The 18,697-nt window shown below is 46.3% G+C and overlaps 1 protein-coding gene across 1 annotated transcript in view; it reads right to left on the minus strand.

Moving 5' to 3' along the window:
• Positions 1-277: 277 nt before the first annotated feature.
• LOC135917880 (uncharacterized) overlaps positions 278-18,697 on the minus strand; it is a 31,139-nt gene continuing 12,719 nt past the window's right edge. Inside the window, exons 3-5 of the mRNA XM_070527839.1 lie at positions 8,623-8,705; positions 2,198-2,290; positions 278-469 (exon numbers count right to left, since the gene is read on the minus strand). Of these exons, the coding sequence (XP_070383940.1) occupies positions 336-469; positions 2,198-2,290; positions 8,623-8,705 (310 nt within the window). The 3' untranslated portion in view covers positions 278-335. The remainder of the gene's footprint in view (positions 470-2,197; positions 2,291-8,622; positions 8,706-18,697) is intronic.

Raw genomic sequence — 18,697 nt, forward strand, 5'->3', positions numbered from 1 at the left:
CCACACGCGTTCGGAATGTCAGAGAAGCGTGTGTGGAAGGTAAACGATTGGAAAGAATGCTTATTCACTATCCGTCAAGTCGCACTGGGGAGTTTATGCCATAACAATTTTCATTTATCCGAGTTGCAGTGCAGTAGACTATGTTATAATTACAACAAAACTGACCTGACTCCACTCGTGAAAAGCAGGAGTAAGCTAGTTCTGTTTCAACTAATTCAATAACATTATTTAAGACAGCTTTATCTAAGTAAACACATAAAAATGAATGCTTGGACAATTACTTTTATTACTACATGTATATTCTACGCTTAGACACAATTCTGGCGGCTGGCTGATTAGCAGGACGCCTGCTTGCAGGTACTGTTGTAAAGGATTACACTTGTTCCACCGCAGTAATCGTTGTATACGGTTTGGCATCGACTGGAAACGTTTCGATCTGCTGCGCTCTCCGTCACTGCAAGGTAGCACTCTGAAAGAAGGTAAATAAGGCAAAAGCCATAAAGTTAGTTCATTTCAAAGGTTCTTCTCGTGCTGTGTACTTAATGTGTGGGCACTTTTCAACTTGGTTGACTTGCTCAAATCTAGCTTGCTGTGTTGGTAAGGGGACACAGCAAAATGAAAAAGGCCACACAAACGATATCATCACGGTCGTCTCAGCTGCTAACTACAGTTCAGTGTTTTATAGCGTAAGCCTTCTAGGGCTACACCATTCGAAAATCTGTCTTTCTGTAACGCGTAACACGATGCACTTCATAGGCATACGTTTGGCACTATGTGATATATGTGAGAATAACTTGTGTCTACGCATGGATACTGATATTTATGATTATGACTATATATAGTGAGTACTGGTAACGTATTAAGAGTAATCATGGTTAATAAGACTAACAACGTTAATTACAATGAAGAAAGTAAGCCTAAAGACTCCTAAGACTCATATATGGTAAAAAATGTAATAAAGATTAATTGTGATGAGATTACGTAAGCATAATGCCGAATAATTAATTAATACAGTCAGGCTAATTAAAGGTAATTTAGGCTAAATTAATTTTCGCTTGTATATTAATACCATTCCTCTCTGTAATGCCATTGGTCCCTGAGAGTATCATAAATAAGTAAACCTAGCGTAGAGAAATTTGGGTAAATTATTCAAGCCTATTGAAATACAATTAAGGGTACTTTAGATTCACTCAGTGCTCCGGCCGTAGCTCTGGGATGTAGCTTTAAATAATAATAAATATAACTGAGCCTAACATCAATTGAATAAGGTTAACTTGATTAGGGCTAATCAGGATTAACAAAGGGTAATCAGGATTAATTACGAATACACTACTTAAGCGCAATAAATTTTAATGATGGTAACGATGACAAATTCCTATTGAGTTGCTTAACCCTATTTCAGATTAATCTCGATTACATTAACTTCACCCGAGACGATTAATTCCGACTAATAATTAGGAGCACTAATTAAGTCTTTGCGACAGGTCGTGGCCATACTTGCAGCGCGTTGCCTCATCCTCGACACAGTCAGCCGCGGTGTGCGTAACTCGGCCACTCGATGAATTATTCGTTACTGGCGCTCTTTGGCCGTTGTAGCCCTTGGGCCCTAAAACACTATTAACCATCAATTATACTTTGCATGAGTGCGAGAAGAGCGACTGAAAATAATCCTTACGCGCCGTCTGGGAAGCCCCACTGGGGAATTTCTGCACTAATTCTTACGACAAAGGTCAGTGTGGGCACACGGGTCCACTGCACTGCGCATCTGTTGGCATGATACGAATAATTGGTTACATTTACTCGACTCACTAAAGTGTTAATGCGGTGGTGCGTCTCCCCCAGCGCCGATATTGCAACGATGTTACAGAGCTGTTTGCCAAGAGACTGCACGCCCGCAACATGGATTTCGGCATGCATTCTGCTTATGTGGCATTTTTCGGCTCCTCTATTTGAGGAGCAACGTTGTAGTAATGGCAGGCATGTTGCTACTACGCTATATCAAAAAACAAATACGCATAGCATGCATGCAGGACATCTTAGGTGACACGCATTGCGGAATGGCTCCACTGATTGCTGCTGTCATGCGCTCTAGCAATAAGATTCCTTGTACATTCTTGAAAAAAGTAAAAAAGACCGCTTTCACACGCGATATCTCGCTGTAGGCAGGGCTAATGAGTTGCGATGATGAAATACTTACCGCGGTTTGTAGTTTCATTATTAACTCGAACTATGACAAAGCATGTGCGGTTGTCATCCATGGTGACAATCTTGTGATTCATTGGACCCTCATCTGCAGAGCGCATAAGAAAGAAGGGACGGAACAATGGTTACTGGTAAATGGTTGTAAAAATTTTGAGCTTCACTACTGTAAGAAAATTTTTAGAAATGGCTATGGCTTAGTTAGCACTACTGTAGATTGATCAAATTTTCTTCAGAGTGAAAGGCGATGGTCTAGCAAGAATAAATCCGCTTTTAGTCTTCGTCTCGCAGTGTCGTGTCGTGGGCATTTAAACAAGAAGTGCTGTACGTCTTCTTCAGCGCGTTAACGATGGTACATAGGACTGGCTACGCAGTTATATCCGGGCATATAGTTATACATATATGCAGGTAGTGTACAAAAGTTACACAATTACTATTCTCTGTCAACTTTGGTGGCAGTTTAATGTTATGGTCTATGAAGAATAGGTATGAACACTGATTTTAGATCAAGTCAGGTGTTCGTGGTAAGTCGACAGTACACCTGTCTTAGCAGCAGACGGACATCAGTATGCGTAAGAAGATTTAATGTACTTTCATTTTCGAGCCCCTGCTTTGCAGCAGCGTTCGCTACATAGTTTCCATGAATTACGCAGTTTCCCGGTATGTACTGATGCACTGCAATGTGATATCAAGCGCTGGATTTCCTGTGTTCTTTAAGGCTTTCATATATTAAACGTGCATACAAGGCATTTCGGTCTGTCCTCATTAGTGAAGCGAGGGCCTTTGAATCACTGAAAAGAACCCGTATCTCTGTTATCTCTACTGGCGCTATGAATCGCAAAGGTGAGGGGCCACAGAGTTCGGTGACGGCAGACGGTGTCTGTTAACATAATTTAGACTCTTGTTCTAACATCAGGCCCGGTATGACACTTCCGGATACTGATGAAATTGCAACGATCCACCTGTACACACATCAATATACGCTGAATATAAGGAGTAAGTAAGGTACAGTGCAAGTTGCTGCACAGCTATCATGAAAATATCGTTCTTGCCTATGATTCCCTCAATTGACAATTCTACTTTGGGTTCTTGTAATTTCTGTAATAGTGTTACATGAAACATGCTTTTAGCTTCTAGCGCGAAGTGAAACACGGACACAAAAAGGAGCAGACAGGACGAGCGCTCGTCCTGTCTGCTCCTTTCTGTGTCCGTGTTTCACTTCGCGCTAGAAGCCAAAATCATGTTAGCGTACCAACTCGCCCAACTGTCTATCCTTTTGCAGTGTTACATGATCCAGAGTCAGCTTATGAATTTCACTTTTCTCTTTCGATTAAGAAATGCTTTATCGGATGCTCTTCATTTTGCGTTAGAAATCGGTATGCATGTCTACAAGTTTCAACTGTCCGTATAATTACAAAACGCGGATCACAAGGCTCAACAAGAGGACTCAAAGTTGTTCGGACGACACCAAGACACCCTCCAAGCCCTCTCGCTAATAAACGTTGGAGTGTTTGCTCAGAAGTTCGTTAGACAACATGCTGAATGGGATCTACATAAGCTATTTTTGCCTTTGGGTGCACTGTGATTAAACTTGCAGTAGTGATGAGACTGATCATCCCCATATTTCAGCTAATTGGCGAAGCACGTGTATAAGAAGAATGGCTTCCTTTTCAAGCGTACAGATGGGTGAAGCCCACGACTATTGTCAACGCCAGAAATTTCTGCTGTTTTATTGTCATCAAAGCTTTTTCTTCCAAATGAGGCTGAAAATCCTTCAGCTTCCAGCTAGAGAAAGGAAGTGCTGCCGTATTATCGTAAAAGAGATCACTGCCCCTTTTCGTTTAGGAAGTTGTCAATAATATTGATTCCGTCCTGCAACGTCAATTGTAGGTGATCTAGACATAAACCAGGAGCCCATATCCAGACGTCACCTGTGTACAGTGAAGTCTGTAGACCAGCGGGAAGCGCTTGTGGTAAAGCTGCCCTTATGCAAATGGTGAGAAATGGGCTAACTAAGCTGCCCTGCGGAACACCCTGTGTAACGCTATGATATATACTCTCCCCATCATCGGTTTGCATAAAAATTTTCCTCCCATTTGAGAACTGTGAAGTTTATCTCAGTGATCGTATACTTAGAATAGCCTGAAGTAAGCTAACAAGCACATGTATGTGACTACGATGTCAAGTGCTCTCTGAATATCAAGGAAGATGGTGATCGTCAAACTTCTGCTGCAGCGTTAAGGTTTACCTTTGCGACAAGGCCAAGTGCAGCATCCATAGTGTATTTAACGCAATAAATAAATAAATAAAGTTGGGATAGTTGGTGTTAATGCAGTTGCTGTGACATAGTTACTAGCACGAACAAGACTGACGGTAAAAAGGTGAGACAGGACACCGTGCTCTGTCCTGTCCTACCTTTCTTCCGTTAGTCTTGTTCGCGCTAGTAACTATGTAACAGCAAATCCATAGTGCCACGCCGTTTTCGAAATCATGTCACATAATTAGCTAGCACTTTCGCCTTTTCACTTCACAACGGAAGTCGACTGTCCACCATCTTCTCTATTACCTTACGTAAGCAGCTTGTGACGCTTACAGGTCGGAAGAAGTGTAGACAAAGCGGGGTGTTACAAGGGTTAAGGATTGGGTTTACACGTACGAGTTTCAATGAATCTGGAAGTCTGCTTTATCCAGAAGTCTTTAAGTTGCTCTAAAAGCGCCATTTTACCTGCCGGTCCAAAGGTTTTAAAGATCACATATGTGACGCCATCTGTGCCGACAGCTGTCTTTGTACTGCATGACGAAATTGCACATTTGAACTCATCTAAAATAAGCTTACAAACTGGCTATCTGCTGCTCAAAAACATGCACGCAATCTCTGATTTCTGAGAGCTACAGAAAAATTTGATAGTAAGAAATTTTTGCACCAGGTCTGGCTAGCAGCTTACAAAATTATTGACCTTTACCACACACAATCACATCCATATAACTCAGTCGCGAGAGAACAACGTACTGCTTAGCTTAATTGAAAAGTTTTATAACTGACGTAGAAATGTCCACCGACGTTCTGTTTTCATAAGTAAGAACTAGCTGCAATCGTTTGTTCTTGTTCGTGAGCTCATTCTTTTTAGATAAGATGTCCTCTGTTTAACCACAGGACTCACCCACATTCGCTTGATAATCACTTCAATATACGTTGAAAAAGAAAGCAGATTTTACATAAATCATCGACGAGACACCCACCAAGATTACGCGAGCAGTTCTGGAGGCGAAATTGCGTGTTAGCATTCGTTATTGTATTCCGCTCCGTGGCAAAACCGACAAATGCGAACTGGAGCGTAATTATCTCGGCAACTTCACCAGGCATAACCTGTCGTTTATGTCGACTGGCCGCTATCTCAAGGGTATCGAAAGGCGGGCTAATCAAGCATCGGGAAAAGGCGCCGTTTTCCCTGAATCCCGATTAGGAGTGTGTTTTCGTTGACGTAATCGCGTTACCGCAACAAACCGACGTGATTGCTCCATATGAGCTGCGCGTTCTTTATAGAAGGCGCGAGCAGGCAGACGGATCACTCGAATGTACAATTTACTGTTACAAGCTGCTTCTATATTGGAGAAGGACGAGCAGTAGGCGCTGTTTCAACGAAGACGACGACGATGACTAGTTTGGTGGACGCCGTGTGCCTGGATTGCCTGAGCTATGCGACCTCTCGCTGTGAGCTGCGTGGCTCTGTGAGGGCTTCTTTAATTACTCCAGAACACCTCTCGACACTTCTGCTTGTTTTTGATCATTTGATTGCGAGTTTAGATATCGTTACGGTATTGCGCGCTGCAACAAACTAGGATGAGCATCTAGTTATTTGCGCACAGACGGAACTGTTTCGCCGAGCATAACTGGTCCCAAATATCTTCTAAAGAAGCCTCGCCTACGCATGTTCGTTCCAGTAACTTTTTCAGCTGCGTAGAAACTAATTTCTCTGGTTTTATCGGCCAAAACCATAATCTGATGATGAGGCTCGCCATAGTGTAAGGCTCCTGAATATTTCTGTCAACTAGGATACATTAACGTGCGCTCAATGCATAGCACACGCGCTTTTTTGCATTCTACATTCATTGTAATGCGGCCGCAGCGACGAGCATTGAACTCTCGACTTCGAGCTCAGCAACGCGACGCCATAGTCACTAGGCTGCTACAATGGCGTTACTAGGCCACGCCAAGTCAAGCACATTACGGGTAGATATAGCCGTCGTATCTCCAAATTAATGGAGGTCGGCGAGCCAAACTTTGGCTGCAGGTAGTTCAGTCCCTGAAATGATTATGTCAGAGTTCATTATATTGTGTTTCGATGTCTACTGCAGTTCGACTATAAGTGCTGCAATACGCGTCGAAGAGTGCAGGGCTTCGATTGGAAGAAATAACAAAAATGAACAATCAGCAGAAGATTCTATAAAATCAGGATAATGTATCCGAATTTTTAGAAAGCAGCGTTAGTCGCATTAGTACATATTAACAGAAAAGTCGTTGTGCATGGACATCAAAAAGTTATTTTCGTTAATAGGGATGAACTGTTCGAGTTGAAGTTATCGCGGATAAAGATGTTGTGCTACAGGGGGACTGTACCTTGTAACTTATGCTGGAATTTTGTTCACTCTGGCACCACCCGAGTGAAGTAGAGTTTAGAAGCCTTCAAAACGCATGCAAGGGAGACTAACGCTGAGGGCTTATTTGAACAGAGGTGCACCATCCTTTGGACGCCATTCATCCATTCTCTTCCACTCTTCCAGACGGATGACCATTGAAACTTTAGCTGTGTATCGCTCATGAACTTAAGGAGAAGCTGTAACACGTATGAAAATACAGTATTCATGCTTATGAATAAAAGGAGTAACTGTACTGTAATTAGTTGTAATTATTCTGTGAAGGCGAGTTATTAAGATTGCAAGGCAAGACAAAAAGAATCTCCGAGAAGCTAGTAGAGAATCTGTCGTAGCAGTGTTTGAGTATTTTAGCAAGTGACCCCATGTACTGGCGCACATGAGACTAAGAGAGGAATGCACTCTAATTACAAAAGAGTTCGTAATTCTGAAGTTTGCTAGCAGCGCTTCCGCTTGAATTCATACAAAATAGCTCTATGCCCATGCACCGCAAACTTCCAACGTATAGAAATAAATGTTGCTTGATACTGTTTCTATAAACACGCTTGATTCATTAACGTACATGTCAGCTTTAATATCTCTCATGTGCATAGGTTGAAATCAAAATCACATTACAGGACTCTACTATGGGCTATGAGAGGCTCTATTGAGGAGGCTCCGCAATGAATTCAACCCATCTGGGATTTTTGAGGTACATCCAACATGCATACATATATTTCCGCATTCCGCCTTCAGTGGAATACAGCCGTTGCGCACGGAAATTGTGTGTATCGTGGAACCCACGTCATTGTGTTTAGTGGGAAAATGCACCAGCTGTCTCGGTGACCGCAGAAAGTCAGTGTCAAAACGCTGGAGTGAGGAAACGTGGCGACAGCAGCGAACGAACAGACGTTCGTGCAGCCGCTCGCCTCAACGCGAAGTACGCTTCGAAAACACAGCGCAGTGCGAACTCTCTACCCGTCGCAGATGGCTTTCAAGATAGAGCGGCCTAGCCGGACGCACGAGCACGCCCGGGCCTCCCAAAGTAGAACGCGCCCTCCCGTCTACCTACCATCCCCCCGAAGCCTTTTGCGCGACGGAAGGCGGCGCGCTTCTGCCTCACATTCCGCCGTTGCGTGCGAGAGATTCAGCCATGATCAAAGGCTCACCGTTGCACGATTCCACTCGCACATACAGCATATGGCGCGCGGCGACGATTTTATCGCCCTTGGAGTTTATGCGGAACCTCACGGCGACGCCGACGGCAGAAATACTCCTGGAATAACCATATAATTGCTATCGAAATAAAAGCGGCGAGAGGGAAGAGGCATGAGGAGAATAGCGGAGAGGAGGATGCAGCGGAACCAGGAGGCGGAAAGCGGAGGAGTTCATGGCAAAAGGGCGAGTAGAAAAGCGGAGCGCTGGCAGCGACCAGGCATGCGGAGAGCGCGGAAACAAAACGCTGCCGTAGGCTTCGGACCCGCTGCGCATGCGCTACATAGCCTGCAGCGTTGCCGCCGTTAGAAAATGCGCTCTGTGCTATCCACGCGTTCCTGTGTTCACGATTTCTTTTCTGGACAATGAAGGAAGCAACCGAAAGAAATGCCTGCCGCTGCTGCTAAACGCGTTGCCCGAACACAGGCTCACCTAAACAGGTGCGCTCAAAATTCGCATTAAGGAGTATCGTAATTGTCCGAGAATTACGATTCCGTATATGGTTAAGTATATGCACAGTTTTTAAATATTTTTAAAGCCAGAGATTTTTCTATTAGGCATAAAAAGAAATCTTACTTGGGTCTTCCACGTAAATTACCGCATTTGGCTCCTCGTGATTGCCAGTTGTATCAGCGGTCATATTGACTTTGTAGCTGAAGCTGCAAAATACAAGGAAACATGGTACGAAAATGTTTATATATAAAGATGTTTGACGGTCCGGCGAGGTACCTTCTGATTTTATAATCTTTGACATTGAGCGGAATTGATGCAACCGCGCAAATGATACCAGCGTGAGGACGTTTAGCATATTAGTTTTTGTTTTGTTTTTTACTACAATTGGGATACAGCTTGGTGCGTTTTATTTCATTTGCACATATTCTGTGGTTTATTCTGAATTCAGGGCTAGAGACGTACTGTTTCTATATTTGTTATCGTCTTTATGAAACGCTGAAACATTAGATAAACAAAAAGTGATTTCTCTCTTGAACATATCAGTTGTTGGGGCTTTGAAGTGAAAGCACCACATTGCACTTCATTAGCACGGTGTCCTAATGAATCATTCGCAGCGTTACGAACACAGCATACTGAATACCGTTAATCTGGTAGGCGCACTAGAAACGTGGTTATGATAGCAGAGAATTCAGAATTTCGACAAGTGATTTGTGTCACTCTGTACTGCGCCGAGTCCACAGCATTATGTGCTATCTTCGCAGATAGCGTTGGTCAAATTTGTGCAGTGTGATGAATTTTGAGAGCACTGCATATATTTAAGAAATACCTAACAATACGTTCATCTGAGTAGAATTTGTCCAACTCTCACCAGCCGCAAAACCCCGTGAAGTCAATAAATACATAGGGATATAGTTTGTTTTCAATTCATTTCCTTTGCTACCACCTTTATGACCCACAGCATTACAAAATGGCGCATGAAATAGAAAGCAGGTGTTGAAGCAAAATTTAAAGAACAAGAGATCAATAAAATAATAGAATATAAACGAAGAAACCACTGTAATATTAAGCCAACCCCAAACAAACAAGAAAATTGTATAATTACAAGAATAAGTCAAGCGAACTAGCAAAAAATGACTTACACTATGCAACTTAGTAAACGCACGAAGCAGCCGGTGCCTATATTGTGTCAATTTTATTTGACAGAATTGGTTAATTGCGCTGATGATTCTCAATCAGAAAATGACTCGGCTGCTATAATACAGGCTTTCTAGATTGATGCTGCGTGAGCATATTGAACGCATATTTTGCATATTGAACGCGTCCAATGCAACATATGCGTTTTGCATATTGAATCACGTTCAATGCATATTTTGAACGGAATTACTAGAAGGAAATGTGAAGAACGGCGAGAAGGTGAAATGACGTGGGGGGGGGGGGGCAGACGCGGCTTTCTGGAGAGAGAACGTGTGGCTGTTTATATCGGTGACGCTGCCGTGTAATTCTTCATTGGAGTCATTAAATCGAATAGCGTCTTTCTTTTTCTCAGGTTTCAAGTGTGTGGCCAGATTTCCTTAGAAGGGGTGCCACGTGAAAGAAACGCAATGAACTTTCAATCTGAAGTAGCAGTCGTGCGTTAACTTATTTATATCAGGCTATGGGTATCTTAAAACACGTAGCAGTCTATAGAGACTTCGTAACACGTATGCCAAAAGTATTTCGAATATTGGAAAACCATTAGAGTCTACACGTTAATTGTAAGCCTTATTTTTTCGTCGTGTTGCTTAATATTGAAACAACCACCATCACGATGTCGCCGCCATCACGTTCCAAACGGCATTTTGAGAAACGGTTGTCACTGTTTGTAAATCACTTCTAATGTGCAGTAATGTTTCCAATACCCCATACTGCGACTCTTTATCGTAATAGATAAGGGGTTTGTTAAAGTTTTTAATGGCTTTTGAATTGTGCGACCGCCTTTGACCGTTGTAGCGCGTAGCATCGCGTTACTGTGGGAATTTTTCTCTTTTTTTTCTTCCTGCTTTCATTTCCTTTACCCCTTTAAACTGGCTAACCTCCCTGTCTTTCCTTGCTTTTTGTCTCTCTCTCTCATATTGTAATACACTGAAGTAAACTAAATATATATGAATGTTGGTATTTTGAATAACGAGGTTGACCCTATGTCACACGTATTTCATCACGATTCTCTTTCCAGCAATGTGCATTAGCTTACAATTAGGTAGGCTTAGAACCATGCGTCATTTATTGCACCACGCAGCAGTCAACGCTATGGCGGTAGTGTCGTACTGTCGTGTTGGCGTATAACAGGAGTTGACATAGCTACTGGCAATATGTCGAACTTAAATATTTTTAAATTACTTGGCGATTCTTTCTGCGCCATGCTTGATTCCGGAAGGTATACCAGATTGTGGAGCAACGAATGTTGTGTTTTATCGAAATAAATTACTTGCGGTATTTTTGCCAAGTGCTCTAGGCAACACATTAGGCTGCAAGGAAAACCGAGGGATAATTGGTACGTGGAAGCACAGTAGGTATTTACACGATGTATTTACAAGGAGTAGCAAGCACTGACCAACATGGAAGTCAGCCAACATCAAGCAAGGCATGTCGTTGTCCTGAGAACGGCTAAAGGCCGCTTATGCGTACGCCCCACTAGATCCAAGTGTCGACATCTTGTCCGACTAGCCCGTAGCAATATGTTCAACATCCACGCTTACTTGCAGAAAAGAGTGGCGAGCTTCGGCGATTTCCCCTACCATGGACTCATTGACTGCTACAGCAGTTCGCTCTTACAGTATCTCTCTCGTTTGCTTTCTTCATGCATTGCAGCTGTCTCCCCCAAAACAACTTCTTTATGGCGCGCAATGTATTGCTTACTCTTAGTATTGCTTTATGTGTCCATTCACAGACGCCACTATCAAGGTGCGCGCGAGTGTGTGTCTGAATCATAAAGCTTTACACAAATTATCACGTGCGTATAATTCCCAACATCCCACTGATTAGCGCACCCGGCTCCCAACTGCACATTGCCACAGGCGTTTCCGTTTGACCACTAGCGTTTCTGGTGGACGAAGTTTTCTTTTTGTGTGTCTCGTGGTGGAAATGTAACTGAGGAGATAGTTTGGCGACAACGACAAGGCGGCGTAACGAAAAGGACGGACGGGCCGCCGCAACAGACTCCCTTTCGAGCTTCGAAGGGCTGCTTCAGAAGCAGTTTATAGAATAAGCTAGGTAAGGGTACGTTTCTTATTTCTACAGTTTAAAATGAAAACTGTGATTCCTTGGACTACTGTATTTCCTTATTTGAATATGTGCACATTAAATCTCTTTATCGAATTCAACAGATGGTCACCGAATCTAAAAGGTTTGTGGAAATTACATGCAGGATCTGCACTGGACAAATCGATAGTGCATCTCAGTTTAGCGCTGATACGAGCCGTGGTTGAAGACCTTATTGAGTGGGACGTAACCGTAACATTAATCTCAATTTAGGTATATAACACTGAAATAAAAAAATAAAATTACAACAAGTTGAGTAACATGTTTTTGGGACACAGTAAAATATTCACATTACAGTGGCTCGTAGAAGTAAAAGGTTACATAAATAGGCTCCAGAAACTATACGTAACTATGCGAAGCTGCTAATGACGACGAGCGTTGGTAGCCAAATTAGTTTGAACATATAACCAAAAATCACTCTATGAAACCCTATAAATAAAATACAAGCCTGTTGGTATTTATACCAAATTTATTCAATATAACCATTAGCGCTGCAAATATGTGCGTGTCCGCATGGGGACTGCAAGATGACTGCAAATGTATTGACGAAGGAATGTACTGCATCACATAAAGGAAGAATGGCGGGAAGAAACGTACGACACAGCCCAGTACGTACTGCGCTTTGTCCTTTTTTTGCAATTCGTGCGTTTTTTTTTTTGAGGGACGTTACTTGTTCAATATTGCTACGGAATAGTATTACCGATGACGAAGAGGCGAGCAGTACGAAGACGACGACAACGATTGGAGGCTAGCGCGGGCTGTTGCCTCTTGGCCAAGTGCGGCGTATTACGTTGTAAATATACTTGTGTATAGCTTTTCATTTGCGTCCTCTTACGTAACATATCTGGTGGAGGTGGACGTTCCCTGTACCTCGTCACGGAGCTTCGCAGTGGACGGTACGTCGAGCCTAGCTTCATGGCTCCCGGCGATGACAATTCGACTCAGCCGCCTCCGACCTCTCCTGCCACTTCGACGACCTACATCTCTCTCCCTGCTCCTCGTGATCCTGGCGTATTCTCGGGCAAAGATGGGGACGACGTCGACGACTGGATCAGCCTGTACGAACACGTCAGCCGCAATAACCGGTGGGACCCTACTATCATGCTCGCCAACGTAGTCTTTTACCTCGGTGGCACTCCTCGAGTTTGGTTTCGGACGCACGAAGAGGAGCTCACCAGTTGGGATTCGTTCAAGCAAAAGCTCCGAGACTTGTTCGGCAACCCCTACGGTCACAAACTTGCCGCGCAGAAGGCGCTTTCCGGCCGTGTGCAGACGTCAACAAAGCCCTATGTCACGTACATTCAGGACGTCCTGGCTCTGTGCCGCAAAGTTGATGCACACATGCCTGAGTCAGACAAGGTATCCCACATCCTCAAAGGCATTGCCGATGACGCCTTCAACTTGCTCGTGTTCAACAACGTCGCGACGGTGGATGCTGTTATCAAAGAGTGCCGCCGCCTGGAACTCGCTAAAAGCAGACGTATCGATCAGCAGTTTGCCCGTTTGCCCAACACCCCAGCGACTTCTTCCTGTGCCGACGCTCCTCGTCCCAACAACACCGGCGATATTACCAAGATCGTTCGGCGTGAGATTGAGGCCGCCTATCCGGCTGCCTTCGACTCCAGCCCCACCAACGCACCGGCAGTCACGGTTTCCCTGATCCAGGCAGTTGTCCGCCAGGAGTTCGAAAACATGGGCCTTCACACCATCTGCTCGGCCCATCACCCTGATACCCATCCGGCTTCTTCGATTCCGCCCCGTCCCGCATCGTCTTACCCACCACGTTTCCGCAACCCAGCTGAATGGCGCACTGCTGACGACAAGCCCATTTGTTTTCACTGCCGTCGCATCGGGCACATTTCTCGGCACTGTCGAAGTCGCTGGACTTCCCCGACCCGGTCTGCTTATACTGCCTATTCTCGCCCCTCGGGTGGCCCTTCTCGTCCTTATGCCGCACGCTCCGATAATGCCGCCACTGACTCTCCTGCGCCGAACCGCCCCTATTCTCGTTCACCTTCGCCCCAAGGACGACAATCTCGCTCTCCCCAGCCCCGTCGCTCCTTTTCGCCGACTCCCTTCGGACGCCGCTCCCAGCCGGAAAACTGAATGATGCAGCGCCTCGAGGTGACGCTGCATTGCTCCCTACGCCGCCAAATCCTCCACTGACGTTGCCCACTCATCTGAACCTTCTTGACGTGCATGTCGACGGTGTTCCTGTATCTGCTCTTATAGACACTGGGGCGCATTTGTCGGTAATGAGCGCGGACTTTCGTACCCGCCTGAAAAAAATAATCACGCCCGCCACGACGCTTGTTGTCCGTGTCGCCGATGGCGGAACAGCCCCCGTAATTGGTATGTGTGCCGCCCGCGTCTCCTTCGCCGATCGCTCAACAGTCGTGCTATTCACGGTCATCGCCCACTGTCCCCATGACATCATCCTCGGCTTAGACTTCCTCTCCGCACATTCTGCTCTAATTGATTGTTCCGCCAGTACTCTCCGCCTTGACCTGCCTGTTCTGGATCCCGCTGAACCACACCCCAGTCGCCTCAGTTCCGTCGACTTTGTTCGCTTGCCACCTACGGCACTGACTTACGTTGACCTAGCGTCATCCCCACCAGTGCCCGACGGTCACTATATCGCGGCTCCTATACAAGACGTCCTCCTTACACACGGGATCACGGTACCTCATACCGTTTTATCTATTACGGCTAATTGCGTCTGCCTGCCCGTGGTCAATTTTGGCTTGACGACACAAGTGCTGCCACGCGGGATGTCTCTGGCCCAGCTTTGCTCATTCGAAGACCACTCAATAGCATCTATTGAGGTAGACAGCCATTCAGCCGATCCTCCTCTACCATCTCAGTCGACAACTTGCACCATTGCCGACTTACAGAAAATGATTGCGCCCGACATGCCGTCCGAGCACGCTCGTGAGCTCTACCGCGTTCTGTTTTCCTACAACGATATTTTTGACTTTCACGATCGTCCTTTGGCCCAAACTACAACTGTTAAACATCGCATTAATACCGGCGATGCCCCTCCTATTCATCGCCGCCCGTATCGAGTGTCACCGGTTGAGCGTCAAGTTATTCACGCTGAAGTTCGCAAAATGCTTGCCAATAACATCATAGAACCGTCATGTAGTCCATGGGCGTCACCGGTTGTACTGGTAAAAAAAGAAGGATGGCTCATGGCGCTTTTGCGTGGATTATCGGCACCTTAACAGGGTTACCAAAAAGGACGTGTATCCCCTACCTCGGATCGATGACGCCCTTGACTGCCTCCATGGTGCTCGCTACTTCTCTTCTATTGACCTCCGCTCCGGCTACTGGCAGATTGCTGTGGACGATCTCGACCGCGAGAAGACTGCTTTTGTAACTCCGGACGGTCTTTATCAATTCAAAGTGATGCCGTTTGGTCTATGTAACGCTCCTGCCACTTTTGAACGCATGATGGACTCCCTTCTTCACGGTTTCAAATGGTCCATATGCCTGTGCTACTTGGACGACGTCATAGTATTCTCCCCAACGTTCGCTACGCACCTCGAGCGCCTCTCAGCAGTCCTGGACGTTTTTCGGCGAGCCGGTCTGCAACTCAACGCATCGAAGTGCCAATTCGGCCGTCGCCAGATTACCGTCCTTGGGCATCTCGTTGACGCGAACGGAGTGCAACCGGACCCAGGCAAGATTCATGCTGTTGCGCACTTCCCTGTTCCGAAGTGTGTCAAGGATGTGCGCAGCTTCATCGGCCTTTGTTCCTACTTCCGCCGTTTCGTGAAAAATTTCGCGGCCATCGCACGACCACTAACCGAGCTTTTGAAAAAAGACGCCCCTTTCCAGTGGGGCGATAACGAGGCCTCTGCATTCTCGCATCTAATCGACGTTCTCACAACGCCTCCCGTTCTGGCCCATTTCGATCCTTCTGCGCCTACCGAAGTTCGTACTGATGCCAGCGGTCACGGAATTGGCGCAGTACTGGCACAACGCCAGCGCGGCAACGACCGTGTTATCGCTTACGCCAGCAGGCTCCTCTCACCCGCGGAGCGCAACTATTCCATCACTGAGCGTGAGTGTCTGGCCCTAGTTTGGGCGGTTGCGAAGTTCCGCCCATACTTATATGGCCGACCCTTTTCCGTTATCACAGACCATCACGCGCTTTGTTGGTTATGCTCATTGAAAGACCCTTCAGGAAGACTTGGTCGCTGGGCCTTACGCCTCCAAGAATATTCGTTCTCTGTCACCTACAAATCTGGCCGACTACACAAGGACGCTGACTGCCTGTCTCGCTACCCGGTAGACGAGCCTGACGACGCCGACAGTAGTACCGCCGACGGCCTTTTCTCTGTGTCTGCTTTCGCTAACACCGCCGATGAGCAGTACCGAGACCTATCGCTGCGAGTACTCATCGAGCGTCTGCGCTCTACACCTACCGACGCATCCGTTCGCCGATATGTCCTCCAGGGCGGCATTCTGTACCGAAGGAACATCCTTCCTGACGGATCTGATCTTCTTCTTGTCGTGCCAAAACATCTACGACAGACTGTGCTCTTTGAGATGCATGACGCACCTACTGCAGGACATCTTGGCGTAACCCGCACGTACGACCGCGTCCGCCGCCGCTTCTATTGGCCTGGTCTCGCTCGCTCCGTCCGACAGTATGTTGCTGCCTGCGATACCTGCCAGCGTCGGAAAACACCTCAGGTGCTACCTGCCGGTCATCTCCAGCCGATCACTGTCCCTGTGGAACCGTTCTTTCGTGTTGGATTAGACCTCCTCGGTCCCTTTCCCACGTCATCCTCTGGGAACAAATGGGTAGCCGTCGCAACTGATTACGCCAGCCGATACGCTATCACGCGGGCTCTCCCTACCAGTTGCGCCACTGACGTCGCGGACTTCCTCTTGCGTGACATTATCTTACTTCATGGCGCCCCGCGACAGCTGCTCACTGACCGTGGTCGTAACTTCCTCTCGAAAGTTATCGCCGACATTGTACGTTCCTGCTCCACTCAACACAAGCTGACTACCTCATACCATCCTCAAACCAATGGCCTGACAGAGCGGTTAAACCGTACTCTTACCGATATGCTGTCAAAGTACGTTTCCAAGGACCACCGCGACTGGGACATTGCCCTTCCTTACGTCACATTCGCCTATAATTCTTCCCGGCACGACACCGCCAGATTTTCTCCCTTTTATCTGCTCTACGGTCGCGAACCGACCTTGCCCCTTGACACGGCACTTCCTCCTGCTTCGATCTCAACAAGCGAGTATGCGCGCGACGCCATCGCTCTCGCCGACCATGCACGCCAGCTTGCCCGTGCTCGACTGACGGACTCGCAAACCACTCAGCAGCGTCAGTACAACGCCCGCCACCGTGACGTACAGTTTTCGCCTGGTGCGCTCGTGCTCCTCTGGTCGCCCTCCCGTCACGTCGGACTTTCAGAGAAGCTCCTTTCGCGATACACAGGGCCCTACCGCGTGCTGCGCCAGGTGACGCCTGTGACGTACGAAATTGCCCCTATGAGCTCAACCTCGTCATCTACTGTGGCACCTAGTCATGTCGTGCACGTCAGTAGGCTCAAGGCCTACTACACTGTTTCCAAGTCCGGCCTTTAGTCGCTCCGGGACGGCGCTTTTGCCGCCGGGGGTAGTGCTACGGAATAGTATTACCGATGACGAAGAGGCGAGCAGTACGAAGACGACGACAACGATTGGAGGCTAGCGCGGGCTGTTGCCTCTTGGCCAAGTGCGGCGTATTACGTTGTAAATATACTTGTATATAGCTTTTCATTTGCGTCTTCTTACGTAACAATATGAACCAATTAGTCAACAAAATAATAATTCTACAAATTTGTCCGATATGGGGTCTCTAATTATAGGCATGCGTGTCCTTTTCTTCTTTTGCTCTTGCAAATATATATAATCTAATTTCTTGTCAGTCCGCGTTGTTTGTAAGCAAAAGCCAGCAAAGCCTTCGGGCTGCGGAAATCAGCTTTGAGGAAGTGAAAGAGAGAGAGAGAGAGAGATAATTTATTTCAGAGAAGGCAGAGATGTCAGCCAGAAGAAACGCGCTCTAGCCTGCTACTCTGTGCAGTGGGAGGGAGAACGAGGACATAAAGGTGGGATGAGGAATGATGATGACATACAAAGAGGGATGAGCAATGGTGAAAGCAAGTTCAACATTCTGATGACAAACATTCAGAAATCTGATCCATGAAGCCACTATCGGGTTCCGTATCTAGTCTGTAGTCACCAGTTCAAGTGAATCTAAAAATAAAGGCGCTAAGACGAAGCTGGTGTGTGTGCCTCCCCTGCGTGAGCAGCACAAGTGCCAAACAGAAGCTTTACAGCATGTAAAGAGCTGCGATAAGCGGCTCCAGCAAGGCGAGCACCTGCAGGGTACTTTTAGCGACCGGATTCTGGAGACCATCGAGAATCACATCTACTGACTGTACCAGGTGCTTCAGCATTTTCTTAAAGTTTTCCTTCTCATTGTGTACATCTCCTTGCTTGCCCGTAGTGTCACCGGTTTCATTGGCCCTATCATTCTTGGCTTCATGGTCATGCTGTCATGGCCGTGGGTCTAGAGGGCAACAAAGGCCATTCCGTGTCTGTGTCAGCCTGTGGAGGTGAATGTTGGCCGCGTGCTCTCATCGACCTTGAATTCGCACTAGCGGAAGTGAAAAATTCCGAGAATTGTACGAGCGGGCTCTTCAACTGGACGTAACATGAGAGAACGCACCCCTTGAACTTACAAAGGCTAGAGACAAATTGAGCGAATTAATATACTTAAAATGTGGACAGTGAAATATATTTACTCATTGAACCTCCTGTGACTGAAATCTTGAGTCCTACCTTTATGGTAAAATAATATGAAAGACGAGAGATGAATCATTAAAGG

This window comes from Dermacentor albipictus, chromosome 10, assembly GCF_038994185.2.
Source record: "Dermacentor albipictus isolate Rhodes 1998 colony chromosome 10, USDA_Dalb.pri_finalv2, whole genome shotgun sequence".
Taxonomy (NCBI): domain Eukaryota; kingdom Metazoa; phylum Arthropoda; class Arachnida; order Ixodida; family Ixodidae; genus Dermacentor; species Dermacentor albipictus.